The sequence below is a fragment of the Cydia pomonella genome, chromosome 1 (assembly GCF_033807575.1).
Source record: "Cydia pomonella isolate Wapato2018A chromosome 1, ilCydPomo1, whole genome shotgun sequence".
NCBI classification, from domain to species: domain Eukaryota; kingdom Metazoa; phylum Arthropoda; class Insecta; order Lepidoptera; family Tortricidae; genus Cydia; species Cydia pomonella.
The window spans coordinates 9,078,234-9,104,177 of NC_084703.1; the positions used below are offsets into that span (position 1 = coordinate 9,078,234).

At 35.8% G+C, this 25,944-nt stretch overlaps 1 protein-coding gene across 1 annotated transcript in view; it reads right to left on the minus strand.

The window, feature by feature from the left end:
• The window catches only part of LOC133531127 (ankyrin repeat domain-containing protein SOWAHC), an 84,056-nt gene that overhangs the window by 55,949 nt on the left and 2,163 nt on the right, over positions 1-25,944 (minus strand). The window contains exons 3-4 of the mRNA XM_061869284.1: positions 13,561-13,587; positions 13,301-13,429 (exon numbers count right to left, since the gene is read on the minus strand). Of these exons, the coding sequence (XP_061725268.1) occupies positions 13,301-13,429; positions 13,561-13,587 (156 nt within the window). The remainder of the gene's footprint in view (positions 1-13,300; positions 13,430-13,560; positions 13,588-25,944) is intronic.

Genomic DNA, 25,944 nt, shown 5'->3' on the forward strand with positions numbered 1-25,944 from the left:
TAGTCTATCATCGCTACAGCGAAGTTTTCACGATAACTATATTATTTATGCCGATATTCCAAAAACATGGGATGTCCCAACAACAACTGCGTTGCTTAATTAAAAAGTTATATTTTTTTTTAATTCGCAGGAAGAGCTTTTTTTTGGGAAAAAACAAGAAACTTATTGAGTCCAAGTATTATATTACTGTATTTTATTTCATTTTATAAATTATGTCAATGACTTTTTGGGGCAAAATGGTAACGCAGTGGTAATAATAACTAAGTTACCTACAGTAAAACAGTTGAATTAAGGAAAAAAATTGAATTTTATTAAATGTTACGTATCACATTGTATTAAATTTGCAAATTTTCTAATAACTTACCTGAAATTTTGGCGTTACAAATTGAGTTCAATTTGAAAAGGAACAAGTTTTTAGGCTTTTAAAAGTATTTTGGCCCTTATACCCATACCAACCATAAAAGTCTATTGATAGAGGATTACTTAACTTTGGACCCTAAACAGTATGTTGTCGATATCGTAGTGGACTAGCGATGTAAATATATTTTAGAAATTGAAGAATACAATAGTTAATTTCTCGATGCTATACCACTGGACGAAATTAAGGATACAGTGTTTCCGATATCCAACACAACCACTATACGATAGTGGTATTATCCTTAAAGCAAAAAACCTTGGAAGTAATTGATCCCATGGGAAACGAAAAACAATATAAATCACATCCAATGAGAAAAATTATAAAACTAGGATAGAGTTAAAAAGCTTTAATTACACTTATGCTCGTAGTGATTACATGCACCAGCGTTGCTTGTTTTGCTAAAGAAAAGTGAAACCTTAAGATGGGATTCAGTGTGAAATATTTACAAAGAATGCTACCTCTTCTTCGACGAAAACACAGCAACGAGATTAGTTTTAAGACTGTGTACACCTTAGATTTTTTATTGTACAAAGTAAATTTTTTAGGTTTAGTTCGCTGTTTGGGTTGGGTATTCACCAAAAACCTAGTTAGGCCTAACATAACCTAACATCGTTAATTTGATATGGTTCCATGGCGGCAGTTTTCTATGTAGCCTCTAGTACACGTATAAAGAGTTTAATAAAGTTCTCACGCACATACATGCATGGGCGTTCATGATGTTTGGCCAACATGAATTGTCAGCTCAAAAGAGAACCTATGCAAGGCACCGCGTTCATACAAAATGTAAACCGGACATAGACTGTCTCTCACATACTCCACATTGTTAACTTTCTAAAGCTTCCATTTACAAAAATTCTTATTTAACGACCTTGTAAAATACTTCGTCGCTAGCTCCACTTATCCTACGCCGTTTTATATACTTAGTAAGGTCATAAGTTCTGTATCAAAGGTGGCTGATAAATTTTAATACAAAGCTTAAAATATAGCCATGCTTTGAAAGCTTGTTTTGTACTTATTAAAACGTAATATAATTTGTTTTAAAATCGTCGCTATTTTACTTTAGGATTGTCGTTAGACGCGAATACGTGGCTGGTTTGGACTAAAAATCAATGTCACATTAATAAAATAGTTACAATTGTTTGTTTGTATGAAGCTACTTTATTCGTCTGACAAGTAAACTTTAGTGAAGCAAACTTTATTAAAGTAAAGACTTGTCCGTAAACTAAATGCTGGTGCTAAAGATTCCCTTCAAACTAAGGGTACTTTTCAGTACCACGCTCTGATTTGACTCCCATACAACAATTAGATTTAGTAAACTAAGTAAAATTATATTGTAAATGATTCGCCATTGCATAAGCTTTTAAGCAATATGCATAAATAATAAGATAGTAAGTAATCTCTACCCATAACTTAAAAACAATAAAAACCTTTATATCAATAATAACCTTTGCGACAGAACTTATGACCCGATTAAGTACAGTGTAAATCTCAAACGGTTTATCTACAATGTATCTACACTAGTGATCGAAATAAGCAGTTGCTCCCTCAAACCAAAGCAGTACTTGTAGAAGCGTCAATATGTGGAGTCTGTGAAACGTTTTATACTTCATCTATGTAGTAGAACAAACGAACGGCTCGTCTCTGTGATGCAAGCTATTTATAAGCAGAGTTTAATCGAAGCTGGATATTGCCCGATGAAAACTTAAATGGACATAATACCAATTGGAAGCATAATTTGTATTATAATCTTAAAGAAAAAGGACTGACGAAGAGTAGAATGACCCAACAAATAGGAATTCCAACCATTTCAGATCCAGTGATGAATTAACAGCAAATGGGTGTGGTGTAAAAAGTTAAAAAAATTCGGCTTCCTGCATTATAATATTGGCTGTTCACGTGAAAGCGATTCGGAACGAATAGAAATGCCTAAATAATTCAAATTTTAAATTTCTTCGCACTGTACAAATTAACAGTACTACCTACGTTAATTTATGTAGGTCCCAATAGAATAAAAAAAACACACTTAATCTATCTGTAAATATTATAATCTCCGATATATAAGTTATGCCTATTTGGTCAATGTGAGCGCGAGTGAATCACGCCCGGAATAAATCATTAAGAAAACTCCTGTCATAGTTAAGAGTGAAAGATGTCAACGGCGCGATGGCCATATAAATCAGATTTAAATTGCTTTCCGCAACGACACTCCCATCGTCGACTTGGCGTTAATAGCGCGCAACCGAAATATTATACGTCTGTTTAAAAATATTTCCCCACCTCGAAATCATTAGGCCGAACCTGACACTTCTCTGAACTAAACATCCGACCTTACGGATCCGGAGCGCTTTTTACTATGAAATAGGAACCCGGCGCCATGTAAAAAAAGGTTGTAATTGCGCCCAAGTTAGAACCAATTAGAGCGGCCCTTGTCAATATATTGTGAAACGAAATGATCATTAACACAAAAAGAGTTATCATATGCAAACAACGGCCAATTAAGATGAATTACTCAAAGCTAATTAGGTCAATTTTATTCACGTAGATACATTTTCTGTCGGGCCTTAACAATGGTTGATGGCACTTTTCCTAATAAATTAAAAAAAAAGGAGTAACAATACAATCCAAAATTCATGGAATGCTTTGAAATTTGAAATAACATTCGCATGACAATTTTTGTTTTGATGTCAAAACTAGTTTTTGATAATTTTTGATACGTATAATGTTGTAATGTGCTCAAAAATATCTGAACACGTACACTAGCGCCTTGACAATAGAGGAGTGTTCAGATATTTGTAAGCACCTTGGCCGCGCCGATATATCTCATGGCGACTGTAAACGAACAGGGAATTACCATCAAAAAAATTGTACTTATAAGAAAAAAAACTTATTCCAAGACAAATAAGAGCAAAGGATAAAGGACAAAAACAGAGGTACTTGTTTCTCCAAAGTATATTCTAAAATACGTCAATGTTTCGAAAGAGATCCCAGTAATTATCTCCTTTAGATATGTGGCAAAAAATGACAAATTCTAATCGGATGATTCAATAGGCAACTTGAAATAATCACTACCACTAATTCTCAAATATAAGTAGTTTTTTCATTTGAAATATCCAACCTCATGAGTTACTATAGTGGTTGGGCATTTCGAAAGTTAACTATGGTGAAGCTTAAGAGGAAAAGAGACGGAGTCACGTAATCGCTTCTTCATACAAACGCAAACTTACATTGTCCATTATTCTCTCTGGATATTAACTTTATACCTAGAACATAATGTTTAGGAAATTTGCTGTATAATATTATTACGCTGTTTTTTTAGCATTAGTAAAACTACGCAATCTTGACGTGTCTCTTTATTGAAAAACCCATTTGTAAAATAAGTTACAGCTAATATGTATCAATTATAAGCATTATATGTTCATTTACAGACACCTCTGGCTTCATGTCACGTCAAGATTGTGTAGTCTATCCTAATGCTAAAAAAACGAGATATAACCACAGCTATGCACCGTCTTTTTAATGAGTTTAGCAGAAGAGTATACAAACTTTGAAAAGGTGTTTGCACCATAAGGCGGTTTACAAAAAAAACTTATGTGGAGTAAGCATGACCATCGAGCCAACGTTGATGAAAAATATAAAGCGTTGGTGGCATATGTCATGGAAGAGGCTTCGACGAAACCGTTCTCAACAAATGGGTTATCGGATTGCCAATATCGTAGTGTATGTGTGAATCTATTAAAGATTACTGCAGGGTTAGATCTTAAACATCTAATCACCAGCGCTGGCTTGAAGTATGGCATTATGCTGAGTTGGGTCCATTTCGTGATGCACACTTAATGATTTCATCTTTTCTAGCTGTTGTTATCTGTACCAGTTCTGTGATCGTAACGAATAAACAAATACCTTTGAACTCTAATCAACACGAAGAACTTAGAAAGTCACGGGTACTAAAAAACAAAGCTGACTGTGTAAAAAATATCCAGTGACTGGTAACCCATTCGTCCTGGACTTAAACGCCTAACCTTGTTTTACTTTCAGTGTGACCGTTGCAAATCAAACAAATAATTGTTTCGACGCAAAATTCATTGGCAAAGAGATTATCAGAAAGCACGTGCAACACGGTCATTTGAAGTTCTATAAAGGCAACACTGTAAAAACCAGACTAGCTCAGAATCAGAGAAAATTTGACAACTCTTGGACAAATAAAAAAAATAATAGAAAGAAAATAAAAAAAGGATTATTTATACCATACGCCAAAAAGTTGGAACTTTTTGGTATCTCCCATCAGCAAATTTGGTAAAGTGATTTGTATTGTGAATGTGTGAATCTGTGAAGTAGGATGTTCCGTAATAATACACAAAAAAATAAAAAATAAATTAAACGAAGAGGCATAGCTATGGTTAATATGTAATCAATTCTGTAAAAATATTTTCAATGGAGGAAAATTGAAACTACGTTTGTATATGGAGAAGCGGTCGTCCACTATCCTCTTAAAGGTACCATTAACTGTTACCTAATGGTGCCTTTAAGCTTCTCCATATTCCAATCAATGTACTCATCTATATTTCAAGTAAAATAATATTTTCGCAAAATATGTACACTTCGCTTCATGCACCACATCATCATTCGCTTGCCCTTATCCCATTCATTTGGGGTCGTCGCAGCATGTCTTTTTCTTCCATATCTTTTTGTGACCCATCATCTCATCGTTCACTCGCAATCGTTTCATGTCATCTCTCAGACAATCCATCCACCTTTTCCTAGGGTTTTCTCTCCCGTTCCATCCCTCAACATTCGTAATACCTTTCTCGTCACATGACTTTCATCCCTCCGCGTCACCCATACCACGCTTACTACGCTACGCTTACTTTTAATACTATCTTGCATAAAACATTTCAAATATATCTTACATAAAACTTTTCCAGACTGTTACCCATTTGTATAAAAATTGGTTATTAAGTTATGGTATGGCAAGTCATTTGCAAATATGGGATGATGTTAACTCAAGTTATTACAATCCCTATATTTTTTATCGGCACCAAATCATCACATACATCTACTTACATTCATTTTACACAATATTACGTAGGCACATAAACAATACCAATAAAATTAAATATTAATTCTCCAAGTAGTCTTAGACTAATCCATTCCGATATAAGAAAATTAAGTCAGCATTCATATAATAATTCATAGTGCTCCTATATCATCAAAGCACTCGCATAATAAACGCCCTAAGACCTAAGTCAATAATCATAAAAGATTAAATAAATACCAGTGTGGGAAATCAACATCGGATGAATTGGATTTAATTGTATTCAGAATGCTCCTCCCAGAATGAAATCGGTTGATCGTAAATCAGCAGTAATAATGCCGGCCGTTTTATTGGGTAAACAAATCTTTATCAACGCTATTACACGATCGTTAGGAACGAATTAAAATATTAAACTCCATTCTAGACTGCCACACACGAGATATTGTCTAATAAGAGGCTAACGACGAGGGAAACAAAACATGTTTAAGATTATTGTTCTTTCAATACAAAACTTACAACAACAACAACAAACTTCTCACGCACTCCAGATTTAGAAACTGGTAATAACTTCCAGTTCCAGTTCTTACACTGTATAACTATAAAATAGCATTTTACAGTTTTTCTAATCGTTGACTCATAAACACGAGGTATGCATAAAAAACGATTGTTATCCAAATCAGCGTTATCTAAGAACATCAGTGTACATCGAGACGACTAATAGTTAAAAACATCTCGAACGGTCAGCAAAAAATAATGCAGATAAAAAGTCTGTATTCGACGCAGACTGTATCTCCCAAAGACATCGCAGACTCGCTATTCTCGCGATGAACCTGCAGCCGACAGAAGTTTATTACTACAACAGCTCATGTAAACTTCTAAATTTCTGTATACAAGTGCCTGGACTCTTTAGTAAGTAAGTAAATATTCTTGATTGCACCAACAATTATACATTTTACATACATGTAAAACTACAAATGAATTTGAAAGGAAAATAGAACCAGGTAACAACAAGCGGTCTTATCGCTAAAAAGCGATCTCTTCCAGACAACCTTTAGGTAGCAGGAAATTTAGAACTCATACAAAAGTCAACAGGTAGTGCAAGGAGCTAAATATGGAGACTATTAAACACAAATACTACTTGTATAAGTATTAAAACAATACCTAATATACTAATAAATATACAATATAAAATATATACTTACACATATACAATATATAAAATGGCAACTTAAGGTAGAGATAGAAAGTATAATTTCAGCTGATTTTTGAAAATTGGGAGAGATTTAGAATGAAGAATGTTAGAATGTTAGTTTAGAATGTTATATTTCAGGTATTTACAGACAACAAGTGTACCTACCAAGATACATAATATTGTCGTCTATCAAACTTACGACCCAATACTAGATTAGCCCGGCCTTAGCGGATAGTAATTTTTTCCGATCGCTGCAATTTTCATATTCTCCTATCATTCACCGTTTATATGATCTTAAGGCAAGTTCCAATCTCAAAAATATCCAGTTTTCCATCCCGGTCGTCTACCTCTGTATGAATTTAACTACGCGATTATTATTTCTCATCCCCGTGTTATATTAAATTTTGATATTTGTCATAATGATCCTCATGCTGATGAATACCTCCGCCAGATTCTTTTGCATAAGTGGCATGACTGACTGGAGCATTATACGAGGACCGCCTTTTAAGTCGAGTCCGATGTTTGCAAATCTCTCACAGTTATTAAACAAAATAAAACTAAAATCATGTCAAATTATTTGATTTCATAATTCACAAATAAGTAAATGAATTATGATTGACCGAGCTGTTTTAGTACAACGTCCAGTCAAAGTTGACAAGACAGTTGTGAAAATGGAAACTTCAAAAGTAAAATTTTGTGCGATTATTTTCTATAAATTTAAATAGGGTCAACGCAAATTCAGTGGTTTAAAGAGCTGACTACTCTTCTCAGTGTTAAAGCACCATGCCTTCAGACTGTGTAACGACGGTATTTGGAATTTCAACGCGATTGGTCTAGTTTCAGTGATATACTGGGTGAAGGTCGTCCGAAAACTGCGCCAACCAGGAAAACATTGAGGCTGTACGGCAGCTGATCGTCAAAGATCGCCATGTGATATACCGTGAGATATAAACTTCTATAGGCATATCAGGAACAACCATTAAAAAATCTTACATGAAGAGCCGGTGTAAAAAAATATTTCTCGCTGGATACCATATTTGCTTACTGCCGACCAAATTACGGCTCGCGTTTGATAGCTGACTGGCTCTATAGCCATCTGATCGAGGAGATTCAAAACCCGTTTATGATATTGTTAGTATTACTACTTAATCTTGAATTTATGCTTAAGATCCAGATTCTAAACAGCAATCCACTGTCAGGGTGTTCAAAACCGAGCCGAAACCGACCAAAGAAGTAATACGCGCACGATCTAAATAAAATGATCGCCTCGTTTGTCGCCAGTAGTGGATACGTTGCCATCGTGTTAGGAAGATTTTTTTCTTAAAGCTATAGGTGAATTTAGAAAAACCAATCGAAAACATCGAATTAACGATGCTCGTGTTTATAATGCTTCGTGGTTAACGGTACCGAACACAAGAAAAAAGGTGGTTGACGTGTAAAAAAAACGGCCATTTTAAAGACCCGAAATTCGGAGTGGAAGAAGTGGTGTCAAAATTGAATCGACCGAATGAAAAAGTGTATTAAATATCACGGCGAGGTAATAAAACAATAACTAAGTACTTGAGGTTTAAAAATTGTCTTCAGATTTTACAAACTAACAACTTAAGGGGTACTCCTCATATACTGTGATACAACACCAACTGGTTGTGTGGGAGTGTGAGCTTTCCACTCCCAATATGACATTGTCCAAAAAAATAAATACTCTCCTAAAACGTTATTTATACTGGACAGTGTATTGGTATTTCAGAGAGTGTGAAGTATATTCTTCTTTTTAAACTAAAGATAGCTCTCATCTTTTCGGATTCCCGCAGTTGCCTACAACTCCTACAAGCGTTATTATCTAACCGTTTTCGTCCTGATTCCACAACCCAAGTTTATTCCAAATTACAGATAATTTTTTAATTTGTAAAAAGGGGGTTTGAATTTGCCTTGATCTGGATTTCGGGTCACTCAGGGGCCTCAGGGAACGAAAGAGCCGATCAGGTTGCTAAGGAAGCTGTGGTATATGGTGACAAGACACCTTTCAGAAATTACTGTTGTGATTTAGTACCTCTGGCTTCTATGGTTTCTTTCCAAGTTTGGCCGGTCAACTGGGCTGCCGCCAACCGATCCCGAACTAAATCTTATTTTCTCATACAACCTGATATAGATACCGAGAATAAATTGGTTCCCTAGGATTTCTCAAGACAGTATCTACTAGTCCATAACCATCCGAATGAGATTAGGCCGTTGCTGTTCACCTGCCCACTTGAAAAAAAATCATATTCGGGTCTCCTCTGGCGCTGGCTACTATAGTAAAAGCAAACAATAAAATCGATAACTGCACGCATGCATCCAAACAAAAAAGTTAATATAAACCTAAGGATCAAACCAGCAGTGGAAACTCAGCAGTGGAAGCTCGAGAAGGAATTTTACTGAACTAGTATAATCGGTAAGTTATTCCACACTCTCGACCTCAAGGCATCTTACATATAGGGACGATTTAGGTAAGTAACGTGATCTCTGAACCTACCGTACTAGTTATTGAGATCCCACCCGAAATAACAATCACAACAAACGTGTTTTTATCTTTATTTGAAGTATTTGAACGAGTGTTCTTCTACCTATCCTACTCTTTATATGTATATGCCTACATACAAGTAGCTTGTTTGCCACCATCGAGGTAAAAGAAAAACTTCAACAATATTCTTAATCATTGTATTTAACAATAAAATCCTCCTGTTTCCTACTCAACAGAAAACAAAAATAAGATGTCGAATCATTCTACTCGAGCCGCCAACAAGAAATCACTATAAAATAAATGAAAAGATTGATCTTAATTCCGACATCAAAATAATCACTTAAATGATCAACAACTCGATAACGGAAACGTCATGAAGTGTTAAAAAAATCTTATTAATTTATTTCTAGTTATCATCAAGGGAGCGTTATTAATGTATGAATATTAAAGCGGCTCTCATCTAAATAGGAAACCACGATGACATATTTAAGTGGCCCGTTTCAAAGAGCAGCATGGAGTATAAAAAAATAAGTACCCCACACACTAAGATATTTCTACAAATCGATGATTCTATCATCGGCCCGGCGAATACGAAAATAAGCATCAAAGTGTTTTTTAGAGGAAAGGCGACAAATGTCAACCGGCAAGGCACAGTGGCAAACACGTGTTACATATTGTCTGACAAAATTTACTGTTGCTTTATTAGCTCGCGAAGCGGATGGAAGAAAATGAAAATAACCAGTGTTCTACATTCTAAAGCACATGTTATGTGCCATATAACAACTGGGGCCTATTCATTTTAACAAATTGAAGCTGCATCGACTATATATTGGAATATTTGTCGAAAAGATAACTAGAAGTCACAAAATATAACTGAAAATTATACTGAATTATTTGCGTATTTATCTATTTGAACTTTTTCCCTATACGTTATCGGCTAACGAAAGTGTTACTGGAATTAGAAAATTCGGTATAAACCTCAGTAACAAAAAACTTTTTGAAATATACTCGAGTATATATATATATATATATATATATATATACGAAGTTAGCCTGTTAAAAAAATGTATTATTGAAGTTCCAGAAGGTCAGTACGCAGTGTACGCACCGACTGACGCTCTAAAAGACCAACCTTAAATAATGCTTAATTAGTTTCAGTTAACATACCTGCGAGAGGATGCCAATAAAATTTAAATCCGACTGCGGCGACGCTTGATTTACAACAAATCAATAAAAGAGAAGGCTATCATTAACTCTTTTATTGCGTATTCAATAAAAGTAATGTATTATGTCGGTACGCGGTAATGACATCTCAAGTCTTGGCTCGATCAAACGGATGACGAATGTAAGTAATTTTTATTCATCTACAGATAACTTTAGTGTCTGATAATAGCCATTCGTAAAAGATATTAAGAAAGATAGTCCTCGTTCAGACCGGACTATTGTAATTTGGTAATTGTGGCCGTATACATCAGCGGAGTGCTCGGAATTAGCGATCTCTCGATTTATATGACGTCTATATATCAAGTGCGTAAGTAACAGAACAAATACAATGGCGTAGAAAAAGTCAGGCTTGAGAGATGGCTCGTAAAAATAAAACAAGGGACGTCCGGAGATATGTCAAGATAGCATGCGGCGGGGGGGCGGCGCGGCGCCGGCGCATCGGGCCCAATTAGAAGCACACCTTTTGGACATGTGCTCTCACTCGGCGCTAACTAACTAACTAAAAACGCAAGGACGCGGGCCAACCACATCCGTTATCGTTTGTCATATTTTTTTTGCTCGTGAAATTCCTGCATATCCCTGATTTTAGGAAAAAAATCGCAGAAGTTTTTTGTTTGTTTTTGTGTTCAGCTGTTACTCGTTTAGGTTACGATTAAATGCATAGCTGAGATGTTTGAAGATAAATCAAAAACTGTAAGAAAATATTAAAACGGTACAATATTTTTAACACTCCGACTAACGTTGCGTCTGCATTTCTTCAGATTAGTATGTATTCCTTAAATAATTCGTGATAATGGCCGAGAGCTGGATAGAGTACTTACTACAACTCACCCAACCTTAATCACGGAATTAAGCAGTAAAGTCTAATATTATTTTACACGACATTTCAATAAGATAATTTAGTTTCGTAAAATCCTAACCATGTTACTGAGCTTCGTTTAGATTTATTCTTAGAATCTTATATTTCATATTTACGACATACGACAGCATCTTGAGATAATGTCGTCTATCTATGTCCAAATACATTAATGGTTTCCTTTAAATTAGCGAGACCTCTTGGAATGGGAACCACAAAAACGCATGAGGACGGTCAAAGTGCCCGGAAGTGCCAAACACAAGTTCTTAAGGCGATTATTGTTATCGAACACTTTGAAGCATAATGCAAATGGATCAACTAAAAATCTCAAAAATAATTACAATTTTTCATAAAAGGTTGTAACGAGAAAGATTTAGCTTTAATCTTTTAGGGAAATTAATTATAACAGGAATTCTTACTACTTGTTTTTTTTTTTTCTTCAAACATATAAAACACTTAGAAGTCTATTTTAATGCTAGGTTTCTTGCTCGCCGGCGACGTCGTGTCAATGTATTGTGATTATTGTGAAGGTAGTGGAGGACACCACCCGCCTTAACATGTTTAACATAAACAAACACATATAAATTTAATGTTCTTAGTAATCACCGACCCAATTATAACGGTTTGTATAAATAAGCTAATGCATTCTTAATTAATAAGAAATACGTTTTGATGTGAACTTTTTATTTTTCAGAATCATCAACCGTCAATGTTTATTGCAATGCTTAATGAAGGTACCATACCTAATGCACGAATACTATAAATAGAATTCCATTAGCAAATACATACATGAAATGCGTTATTATGATAATAATATATGAGTAAAAGAAGGTAATACGGTATTAAACGTAGCATTAGAAGAAATAATTAAAGAGTTCGCATAGCTAAATGTAATAATTTGAGAGTTAACCAAGTACAGCGTCTGTAGGAAGATACATACTTTAAGGTATAGTTAGATATTCATGGTTCGATGAATAAATTACAGTAGAAGATATTAATAGTACATACTACAAAGGCCAGGACATAGGGATTTGCCGACTAGATTCAAGGCCGGAAAATACTAAACCGGCCGGGATATGTACTGGGTGATTTTGGGGTCCTGATCGTGAATGTCAAAACGTGTGAAACTGGTCATACTAAACAAATTTCCCAGTGAGACCAGCCAAAAATTCGTGAAAATAAATGTATTGTACACCTTAAGGGCTGGAAGTACACGTAACGTATAGGCGCAGGGGTGTATTTTTTTCACGAATTTGATATCGGTCCCATAGGAAACCTTATTAGAGTATCAACATCTTAATACATTTTTGATATTTGGGATCAGAAGTCACAACCCCAAAATCTCCCAGTATAGTGCTTTTCTCGAAAAATGCGTGGAAATACAATCAAAGTTCAATGTGAGGCGCGCGACGCGGCGCATGACGCGTACAGTAGGTCAAATTTGTGAGAAAAGTCTTTTGCGCCCGGTTCAAAAGATAGAGGGGGGGGGGGGGGGCATTTTCTTGGACTTTCGAAGCGATTATTTTCAAAAGTATTCACTTGATCCAAATAATGTAGAAACCTTCAATTTTTTCAAAAAGGCATATCTAATGATGTTCCACACATGTATGGTATGGACTGTTCCCCAAAAAAAAAATTATTTGTCAATTCTAAGCCCAATTCCAAATTTTATTAAAATATAGCATACAGTTTTCGAGTACAATGGATGTGGCAGACGGACGGACAGTCGGACATGAAGAAACTATAAGGGTTCCATTTTTGCCATTATGGCTTATGGCTAAGGAATCCAAGAAAATATAACAATCCGTTAATAAATGGGTTGATTCGATTTGAAATTGATTCGGAAAAAAAAGGTTCGGGAAAACTGACCGTAGTCGTAAACTGACTATAGTATACGAGCGAATCAATATCAGAACCCCTAGTGTAAATTTATTCGATAGCGAAACGTGACGTACGCTTTTGCGTTAAGTCTCATTTTGTATATATAAGATTTAGAAACAGCGCGCCAAGCGGGACGTTTTGGAAACTCAAAATCCCATACACTAGAGGTACTGATATTCTTAATTCTAAGTTCATACCTTGGTTTTAACGAGCTTAGAGTTCTCCTTACACATCTTTGCCAGGGCATGGTAGTCGCCCCTAGCGGCGTTAAGGATCCACTGTTTCTGCTTGGAGTCCAGGGGATCGGTCTCGCTCTTGGGATCCAGCTGTACGAAAAAGCAAAATACATATTACTATTTTATACTAGTATTAGTATTTTTATAAGTGTACAGAAACACAAATATAATCACAATTTGAATAATATTATCATTGTGAAAAAAATAGGATAGATACTTACTGAAACTCTGTCTTCCTCATCGATGTTCTGAAAAATTAAACAAATACAAACTTGACAAAAAGTTAACAAAAAGGTTTAATTAAAGTTATACACTCAAGACCAGCATAAACGGATAAGTTTGTATGAGTAGGCATCAGAGTATTTATCGTATGGTAAGACTAATAGCGAGCTATGGAGTCGACATTACCAATAAAATTCAACTCATATTGATACTCATTCATTTATTTAATTAGTGATTTTAGTTTTGCAAGGATAAGAATGTTTGTAAACGATTCTTTAATTTTATCTTTCAGGACATAAATATTACTAATAATAAATAATCACCATTTTTATGTATTGATTAATTTACATACATATTATTTTTAGCTGACCAAACTCAACCTGTTGGGAGGAATTGTCCTCCAAAGTAATAAAAAATTACTAAATCTTCTAACTCCTATAGAAAGTGATGCTCTAGCAACTTGCTAGGTAATGGCTGGTTTGAGTATATGTTTGAGAGCAGGAAAAAATAATGAGCACGTGTTAAAAAAATACGTGTCCGATATTTTAGACTACTCTATAACATATATAAATCAAATCGGAACCAGACAGTTGGGTACCTTTCCTTGTAAGTAGTACCATCTATGTAGCCTACAAGTCCTACAACGTCAAGGTAGCGGTTTGCGCGCCCAACGTAGGATGTGGGCAAATGCCTATACTATCCACAAGTTCATACTAAGTCACGCATATTGCTGTGTATTGTAGAATAGTAAGATAAATCGTCAATTACTGCCCACTCTTTAATAACTGGCCACCTTATACTAAAAATGAATTTTATTTATTTATACACCGTGGACCAATTAAGCCCGACGATTTAAACCACGCATTCCTGAGGTCATAAGGAGCAAAAAATGTTATATAAGTATTGGCAAAATTCGCCAAAAAAAATTTTTAGTGTTTTGCACACTCTACGTTATTTATTTTTACACCTTGGTGAAAAAATAAATAAACATTACACCGAATAAGTTTTTTATTAACAGAAGTAAATTATGAGTTTACTTTAAACTTCAATGTCTGTCAGTAGGTATGTCTAAACTAAGTCACATAGTGACAGCGTCACAGCTAAAAATGCGTTTTTCACAAGTTATAACCGAAACAAATTTTCACAAAAAATTTCATTATCTCTAAACGATTTCAGGAAACTTTGTTTGACATTTGAGTCTCAAAATGGGGTCAAGAATGAATTCCTTTAAAATCTGTCGGGTTTAATTGGCCCACGGTGTATAAACAGAATTAATTTTTACAAACAATATTTCAGTCCTAGGATTCCTATGAAATCCCATTGTTGTCAGCTGCATGTTTACTTCTTCAATTTGATAGATTAAAATTTGGCACCTGATAAGGGCATTTCCAATAGAGTTGTTTCCAATTTTTTGAAACGCTCGTATTACGTTCTATATTAACTAAAAGTTGCCCTAAAATTGAACTTTTATACTAAAAACGGCTTTAAATATGTTAAATTAACAAAATATATTATGACAGATGCTTTCGCGCCTAAAACGCTCTTTGAAAATTGTGTGACGTCATAGTTTACGGTTTGACACATAACTACATACGCACGTAGAAGATACGAACTGTCAACTGACATTTGTCATTTGTTATTTATCGCCTAACTGTCAATCCGAGAGTTGTGACGTCATCAGAATCTTCAATGACGTTGCGAGTTTGGTCACGTGACGTGTGCCAAAAGATATTTTAAATTCAATATTTAAAAAAATATGGTCATTACAGGTCCCCTAAAAGTAGTTTAACATGTTCTTATAATCCAAAAGAATTTATTGGGATACAATTCTGCCCTAAGATTTGTAGATGGAAACAACCCTATTATGTTTAAGGTGATTCTTTATCGAATTGTATAAATTATTAACACTCTTGTAACCGATCTGATTAGGTAATCTTAGCTTCAGCCTCCAATTGCAAATTAACATTGTTTATAAGATTTTTTTTACTGAAAACAATATATCACGTTCTAGATTAAATAATAAAAGAATCGATATTGATACACTGATATTATCCAACGTTAATATCTATGACACTGTGCATAATGAATAATATATTCTAACAGCAATCAATACTCTAAGTTTAGTGTGACATAATTGAAGCCAAAATTTATCAACGTTTTAGAGTGGGCCACGATTGAAACGTTAGCGGTTATTAAGTGTTAAATAAATATTATAACTTATTCATAGCAGAACAGTCAATTTATTAAATGAAGTAGGTACATCATCGCAGTCGACAACTGAGAACAAAAGGTTAGGCTTATAAATAAAGACCATATTTACATACATAATAAATATCTTAACGACACATATAAATTAATCGGAACCTAATATTTCAAAATTAATAAATGAGTACTTATATTGTGAAAATAATATTTTGAATTAATGGTCAATAAATTCGAATTCTCCCGTCTTCAAACCTGCGTTGCGATTGATTCTTTGATGACAATAACACAAGTGGCATAAAAGGGCGTATGTAATTAAAAAACGTAAGTAGTATTAAATACAGTTCATTTTCGAGTACTTAGGTTAGTGATTTAAGATTTACATCGACGGAGCGCAGGGCGTGCGCTTCGCAGCATGGCCACTTTACCACCTGTCGTTATATATTTATGTCTACACTATAGGCCTCACTGTTAGGGACTTCGATATTGACAAGATAACATCCTTAATGTGATGTGTTTGATTTAATAACAAGATTAAGTTTGTACGTTGCCGGGTTGTTCCGCGGTAACGACAATTTAACTATGGAAACAACTGTTAATCACGCGACTTTTTTAACACACTCAACCTGTACGGAAACGCCCTACTTAAACAATTATTGATTGTAGAAGAGAAGTCTAAGAATTCGAATTCGAGGTCGTCCATTTAGTTTAGTTAGTATGTAGGGGTACTCAAACTGCAAAAGTATTAGTGGCGCGAATTGGGACTAAGTATTCTAGTTTCCCAATAATGAACATCACCCCAAATTTGGTACATATTTTGAAGTTCTTTCAAACTTCTATTTTCATGACTGTCGCAGCTCTGTTATTAACTTATTAAGCAGTCGCAGTGCTATCGGAACAGCTAGGTCTAGAAAATACACATGTATTTTGGCCACAACATTTTACCTCATAATGGATTGAAAATTAACCGAATGTGTGAGAATTGACTTACCGTTGAGATATTAATTGGGAGAATCAACTTTTTAGCGTCACTCGTTCTCATGGTTACGATTAGTTGTCCAGGGGACAAACACTGTTAATCACGCGACTTTTTTAACACACTCAACCTGTACGGAAACGCCCTACTTAAACAATTATTGATTGTAGAAGAGAAGTCTAAGAATTCGAATTCGAGGTCGTCCATTTAGTTTAGTTAGTATGTAGGGGTACTCAAACTGCAAAAGTATTAGTGGCGCGAATTGGGACTAAGTATTCTAGTTTCCCAATAATGAACATCACCCCAAATTTGGTACATATTTTGAAGTTCTTTCAAACTTCTATTTTCATGACTGTCGCAGCTCTGTTATTAACTTATTAAGCAGTCGCAGTGCTATCGGAACAGCTAGGTCTAGAAAATACACATGTATTTTGGCCACAACATTTTACCTCATAATGGATTGAAAATTAACCGAATGTGTGAGAATTGACTTACCGTTGAGATATTAATTGGGAGAATCGACTTTTTAGCGTCACTCGTTCTCATGGTTACGATTAGTTGTCCAGGGGACAAAAGTTCATTGAAATACTGATTTTATGGTACTTAAATGTATCAAACTTGCGTTTTTGTGGTCGTTCTAACCAATGTCCATAATGGGCCCCCTACTAAGCATGTTAATAGAACGGCATACAACGTCTCTCCAAACAAACTGTGCCACTGTTGTCCCATGGACAACGGGACAGGATAACAAAACAAAAAAAGTTGATTCACCCAATTACACGACGTCTTAATTACAGGTCATATGAAACTAAATATCAAGTAAGTATATTCATTTTTTAAACAACAAACCGAACGCTTTGGTTTGCAATGAATTAATTCACCGCCAATTTAGCAGTATTTTATTTGTTTTCTTAATTATATAAGATGTAGTTTGGTAACTTGATCTTATTGGATGCCTTAAAATCTCGACTAGGTTACTAGTCGAGTTTTTAGAATATTCTTATGAAACAAGGTATCTAATACGGGACGCTATTTGTGATTCGATAATTTCTGTACCAGAGCCCTTCCCGCTCTCTAACACAGTTTCGGTCATAGTTAAACCTTGTTGCAACTAGATAAGGTTCAACAATGATCATTTGCCTGTGTTGCTATTAGTTTTCATCCAGACACGTCCAGGTCAACCATCAAAGCAAATTGTTCTTTTAGGATACTGAAGATTATCTAAAAAAAAACTTGTTTTATGCGCAGTTAAGTTATTACCTCACCGGCGAACGCTTTTTCCAGTCCGTTGTTAGTTAAATCATTGTGCATTTCCAATTCTTCATATTCATAACTACAACTTAACATGAAAATATTTGATACGATCGATTCCAACAATAGTATATACTCGTAGATACATTTTTTGAAGACTCGAAAGATCTCTTAGAACGTATAACATTTTGACTTAGAACAAGCAGTTTAAAGTAGATTTACCTACCTATGGCAACCCTAAAAACTATTGCGTAAAAATCGTAAAAAAATTACTTTTGGCCGAGGCATTTAGAGAAACAAGTGTTTACCAGGGAATACGCTTTTCAGCTCAAAACGGGGTTTGCGGTTACTTATACAAATACTTTTCAGGGAGTAGTATTGGCGACCCACTATTCCGCTCAAATATCGCGCGACGGTGCTATCCCTTGTGATCTCAATAAGCATTATAAGTAACAATTCAATAAAAAGCACGCGCTTTTGTCCCAGATCCGTTGCAGAAATGAATCACCAGTTATTTAAGTATTTGATGTAATCTTTTGAAAAGATATTGATATTCTAGCATAAGGGAGTTGAGGGAAGGCGCCGTGTGGCTCCGGGTTCGTGCTGCGACGCCCCAGGACGCCTTTACGCATCAGGGTGTTCCGCGGCCACATTATGGTGGCGACGGGGCAGCTATATAAAACAACTGACCAACGACAACCTCCAACTAAAACGACATATCTTAACAGGTCTCCGTAAGAGACATGTGCCTCTTCGGCGGGCTGAATCTCCGACTTTATTACGAACCTTGGAGATTCGGAGAAACAAAGGCTGAAGTATTTTTTATTTGGCGGCATAACAGGGCATTGCACTTCGGTTTTTTACTAACATAATCATTATCAAGTAGTGAACTTTCATAGTATAGTTAAAACTAGTATAAATATGATAATACGAATAGTTATTAGTAGTTTACGTTATTGTTGAATATAAGATTCTAGTCAAGTATGTACCAACGTACCTGTTTATCAACTTAAGCCTGTTAACTTTTTAACGCTAAACTACTGAATAATTTTGTTAATTTAATTGTCACGCAAAATACGCGCCAGTCGTCGAATTGCGGAAAATCACTGAATAATTTTTAATTAAAAGCACGTAAGGTATATATCTAGCTAATACTAGTTTAAGGTTTGGTAATGTAATGAACAAAGCTTACTTTAGTATTAAATCCACCTGTACGGGCACAAACTATACTCTGAGTATTACGACTACAAATAACGAAATCTCTACTGTCTAATTAATAAGGGATATTTTCGTGCCGATTACCAAAGATACAAAAACTGTTGCGAGTTCCATTCACTAAAACCTGCAGACAAAGATGCGTGAAGCAGATCTAACAAGAGATCGCCCCGTGTAAACTCATTCTCCGTTGCTGTAACGCAAGAAACATTCAATTGTCTTCACGTTTACCGTATTGACGCATATAATACCCACTTTTATCTTTCAATAGGCCTGTGTTAATTCATCCGTCCTTATTTTCCATCAATTCGACAAGGCTCGTTAAGTGTGGCATCCGCGTTGATGCCGGTGAGTGATTCTCAGGCCGAATGGCAGAGGGAACAATGAAATCGGTCATATTTTCCTGCCAACTCGCAGCAGACCGTGATAACTTATCTCCGCATCGCGTATAACAACTAGAATACGTTTAAACTGAACGTTGATGGCATATACTCAAAACGAAGCTTATTTTCGCTACCTTCGTGAAGGATTTATGGCGCATAGATTACACAATTTAATTTGCGAGTTTGCATCACAGCTTCCTACGATTCCCGTGAAGCCGTCAATGTAGGAATCTGGCTCTAAATGGTCCACGTGAAAACTAAAATTAAACTCGTAAGGGGCGACTAGTGTAATAAAAAGTTTAACAGGGAGCTTAGCCACTAAAAACGAATTGGATTTCAAGTTTAGCACATACTCAAGCAATGATTAAGGCAGCTCACTTACGGACCCCCGCGATAGGCAGTTTTCTGGGAAGTAACACTGAACGAAATTAGTAGGCAAGTCATATTGCATTATAAACTTAACCCGCAGCGTGGTGCTTGGAGCACGAATGACCTTTTTTTAGGTCTTTACGTAGGCACGTGCGGCTCGGACACACGACGGTAATTATTGGACGACAATCGACTGCGAGTCACGAGCCAATGTTCAATCGTATGCACTGTGAATATCGATGTTAGGGTATGCAAGGCTCAAGGAGGACCCACTGAACGCGACGCTTTATGCGTAAGTTTTTGCGCAGCTAAACAGTGTATAGACTAAATTATTACGAAACTTTATACCGTAGTACGTGTATAATAATACTGATAATAAAGAACAGGTTTTTTACAATATGAATATAAAAACATTTAAAAAACAATACAAAAACATGTAAACGTAGTATAAAAAAACCTAACCTACGGTGCTGCCATCAACGGGGCAGGGCCCAAGCTATCACCGGTGGTCAGGGCCGCAGAGCGAGGAACCGGCGTACTATACACGCTGAGACCAAAATTACCGCCATCTGCATCTGACCCTTGATCCAGCCACCCAGCGAGTCTTTCTAGATGTTCGTCGAGACTCTTCGCTATGGGACCGTTCGCTGACACGAGTATCGGAACAATGATCGTCGAGGCAACATCCCATGGATTTGTCCTTCTCGGCTTTCACGATATTCTCATTATAGGGTCTAACGTCGACGAGCACGGTCGGTCGCTGCGATCGGTCTATCATGGCAACAATAGTCCTGTCAGTGATAATAGATCGATTCCAATAGAGCGTGGTACTACCATTTTCGATAACTGGCGCAGGTGAGTACTCGTAGTACGGCACGATAAATGTCGACCGTACCGACCTTCAGGATATATCTCCGGTAGTTATTCGTCATGATAACTTCGTCCACAATTGCACAGGCAAAACCCTCGGTTTCTCCGAAGAGGTCCCCGAATCGGGTCCCGTGAGGGCCTTGTAGAACTGTGGCTGCTTATCGTTCCAAACCAGTTTGTGGCAGTTCTGGTTTGTGTACGAGACCGGCGTGGGGCTCATGTCTCCTACCACCACATCACGATGCATCCCACACTCGTTGTTGAGGAAACAAACTTAAGTTAAGGCCCGAAATGAATAAAAAAAGTACAGAATAGCATAGTACAAGAGTAATAAATTGTGAAATAAGTACTTAACATACTAACATGAATAAAATATATAAAGTTATTCGAATTTAAGACTTGGGAATAAGTCCCTCGCACTACCTAGGTAATAAAATCTTAAATAGTAAATATTATAGCTAATAATTATGATATTATGTTAAATTAAAATAAATAGATTGAATTTTTAATTATTTTTATACTTTGTAGATATTGACATCCAAAGACTATTTTCTTTTTAAAAACTTTTTATTTCACCGTCGTAAGCTAACGTTAATATTAAACCTACAACTGGCTTTCCCTGATAGATAGCATGGTGTCGGCTCCTGTTGGCAACCTTCGCGTAAGGATCCCTAAAAACACGTGTCTCATCCGTTGCGATTAGCATGTAGGAACTCGGAACACATGCAGAGATGACAAATCTGGCACGCGACGAAAACTTACATGTAAACCGTTAATTTGTAATCGAAATCATCTATCATATTTAATGATGTATCTATGGATAGGAACTAAATGAATGGTAAAAGCTTCACTCTTATCCTGGCGCACTTTTTAAAGCTTGGGTCTAATTTAATTTAGTTTTAAATAACTATGCTGACTAGCGGATGTATCGTCTCATCTATTTATGTGTATCTAGCGGACATATATTACGGCCCGTAACCTATGTCCGGCACATGCTTGGTAGAAGCGATTTAATAAGGGTATTGCCCCAGATTGTCCCTTTGAATGCGCGCAAAAGAAGAGTCCGTGCTGTGGCCGTAGCAATCTGTCTATACTTCGTTTTTTAGCATTCGGAAAAAGGTAACTGAACTTGACGTGTCTTTTTATTATTGAAAACACTTTTGAAAAATAAGTCACCGCAAATACGTAACAATTATAAATTATATAGGTACGATCATTTCATAAGTAATAGTTACCTAAAGCTAAATAGGTTTAAAACCTAAAGCTCGTCGTTCACTTAACAACACTCAACGAGGTGTGTAAGGCAGTGTGAAGCAATCGTAAAGTCCATTTGGCGTGAGGCGTTATGCAGACTAATATTGTCGTTAGAAGCTTTTGTTTCCAGAATCACAGCTAAATTAAGACAGTAACTTGATTTCAGACATTCGAAATACTGTACTACAATCAGTATCAAAAGCAGCGTATCTGATAGCTTAACAAAAGGAGATACGCCTCTATACATATATAGAACAATTTAATCGTCACATATCCTTTTGAACACGCACCGTCAGATATATCTATATTTGGAAAAGTATTCGGCGGTGATTTTGGGTAGTTTTAAAATACGCTATTATTTATGCTGCCTACACACAAGCAGCAGCGACATGTTTGATTACGCGTGTGTTTAATACAGACACTATCACGAATAATGACATTACATTAAATAAATGTCAATTTGTCATCTGAAAACCGAATTTGTATAGGGTATTGGAACTTTTTTTATTTATCATTCATACTATTTATCTTTCACAGTTTCAGATATTTCCCACTCTACCCTATTCGGTTTTGGTTTGTACTAAGTATTACCATGTCTAATGGGTCAGTCTAGGTACTGATTGGAACTGTACTGTGTCATCGTTGTAAACTTCGTTCAATTACGCATCCCTCGTGTAGGGTAGTCCGAATGACTCAAAATTATTATTATAAAAAATTTCACTTACAACATCCCTCCGGTTATATTTCAAATGTGTCCTTCGGGTGTAGTGTCGCATTATACCGATATGGGCTAGCGTTATGTTTATTATGGTGTTTTGCAATTTGTTATCCTGTTAAATTAAAAGAGATTATGCAAGAGCGATGCAGTAGATTCAACGTGGAAAGTCAACAAATAACGCAGTTTTTTACGATCTTTTAATAATGCCAGTGTTTCGACTGTATTTCAAAAATTATAGTAGGTACATACGTGCTGTCTGCTCTATTTCCAAATTTTCTAAAACTCAAATACACTTTGAAGGAAAGACTCGAAGGGTCGCATATCTCGGGTGCAATCGACCTCTTTTATCCCTTAGTTTGTAGACTACAGATAACAATCAATTTGACCATCCGCTTGACGTACGAGGGCTAAACAATTCAATTAGACGTGCCAGGTGTCGACGCCATTAACATTCTATATTCATATCATCATAATTATCAATAGAGTAACTATCTTCGATTCGTTCCGTTTTTTAGTCATGTAATTCGCCTGGATGGTTTTGATTGCAATAACGCCGGCAATCTACTCATGTTAACATTTCCCGGTTTCAACTCACTAAGGTTGTCTGGAAAAGATCACTTTTTAGTGATAAGATCGCCTGTTGTCTACCTCTAATTTTATTGTTGTTTTCTTACTGTATTATTTTCTTATATTGAGATGTGCAATAAAGAGAGTATTGTATTATTATAATGCATGGTATACGGCTGCATTTCCACTAGAGATGTGCGAGGGTGCGTAGCGAGGGATGTTTTTAAGGACCAATAGAATTACTGCATGCTGAGCGAGGAAAATAAATGCAGTCGCGCATCTCTAGTGGAAACGCAGCCTTAGCCAATATATTTGTGTTACATGTATTATTTAGTCAAGAGAAAACAGATATGTTAAACAATTTTGGGCAAAAACGGCCGAAAAGAGTTGCCGACTCATTGCTATTTAGCCCGAAAATAATCCTACCATAATAATACCGATGAATAGTATCGGTGCCCGAGATTAACTTCCGGTGATTTCGCCCGACCCCTTCTTGCTATTAGGAACTATAAGGTACAATAACAACGACAATTATGCACATAACATGATCAAAAAGGAATAAAATTTGTATCAACCGCGAGTTAATGTTTTCATAATTTAAATAAAACCAGACTAGAATGTTTAATCACTCATATTATCAATAGCGGATTATACATACAATAACTTAAAATTCGTATGATTGTGCACTTCCCTATAAGGTTTGTTTCACATTATTTAGAGTAGAAATGTATTAAACAACGATAAATAATAAAATGTGCGTTAATATATCGTTGACATTTAATATGCACTCAGAATTTTGGGGTCTAAATATTAGTTAATAATCTTTTTATTCCACAATGTCGTTAGTGAATGAGAACTTAACACATTTACGCTTTCTTGGAATAAATTGGGGATAATGGGGTCCATCGAAACAGGTGCTATGGTCGCCGCAGGCGGCCGGTCCTCAAATTTGTATAATTATTTAGACTCATTCAAAGCAATAATTATGTAAGTAAATAGTGGCTTTTTGGGACAAAATGATACTCTAACCAGGGTCATAATTAAAACACGATTTAGTCCGAAACAGTTACATGGATAAAAAAGTACGAGTACGCTAGATTTTATAGTAGCGATAGATAGATTTTTTTTTTTACTTGTAATTGTTTATCGATGTTTTTTGATAAACTTCATTCCTTTGAAAGCCCTATAACTATTACTACTTAGTAAGAAATTGGTCACGACCGAGATAAGATAATGTGATCTATGAATACAGCTGTGTTTCCCCCAGAGCTGTGCAAGGATGCGAAGAGTTGGACCAAGCTAAGTAGGCAGCGATTTTGATAACACAGTCTGTGAAAGTGTTATTATAATTGTCATTTTTTCATAGAAGTGGGACGATTAAAATAACACGTTCAGTCTGCTCTATTAAAATAGCTTGGTCTAATTTTAGCGAAGGATGTGTTTGTCAATAACCAATAGAATCGTTTGCCGCACCACACTCCCATTTTAAATCAGATTAGCCGACCGTATACTTTATTGTTTTACGCGGTAAACGCAGCGATAAGCGCATTGTCATATTCCCTACATTCCGTGATCGCATGCGTTAAACGCTGCGTCTATAGGTGTGTTCACACAGAGCAAGCGAGAGCGCTCAGGCGAGCAGACACGCGCGCTGCGTCGGTCGAGGCACGTCTACACTGGCCGGTTTGTGCGCGAGAAAATTGCCTAGCGCGTATGCTCGCTCTCTGTGGGGTCCCGCCTTATCGCATAAAACAACCGCTCGCTTAAGTATTTGTAGGAACTAGTGTGGGCGTCATAAAAATGCATAAACGAGTCGGCTAGTCGGCTGTCGAGTAGGCTAAACGAGGGTTATTAGTAAGTATTATGTACATTACAAACATAAGGGAGTACCTTCGCAGCGCTTTGTACGTCTTTTTATTAAGAAGACTTTTTGGAACAACTCAAAAACAGCTGGACCGATCATGTTCACTATAGTTTTCATTGAAAGTATGAGTTAAACTTTTGTTTTACGATTGATTTTCCGAAAATATATTCTTTATCAAAAAATGTTTTTGGAGACCCTTATTATTCGTTTTGAAAGACCTATCCAACGATACCCCACACCATTAGCTTAAAACGAAAAATAAAACATTTTGTATGAAAGTTGCCCTAATAATTACTTTTTTTACTTGTTATTTTACCGTTCTGTTGCAATGCATGATATATTAGTATCCATACCTGTACTGTTTATGCAACAAATTTTTTAAAAGGTTTTCGTACTAATATTTCAATGAAAATACAACAATCTACATCCTGTTCATCCCGTAACACCATATTCTCTATATGAGGTATTTTTCTAATTACATTTACTACATTGTTTTGCTAACCACCAAATCCCATCAACTTCAAAAGCCGTCATCATAATGTCTGGCTAAAATAAGACACACCACCAATTAAATAATATAATTATAATAGGGCATAGCCTTGAAAATAACGATTATGATGTTACTACTCTAAATCAAGAATAGAGAAAACAAAAACTGATGTTAAAAACGAATATGACAGGATCCCGGACTTTTTAAGAAGAGAAGTGGAGTAT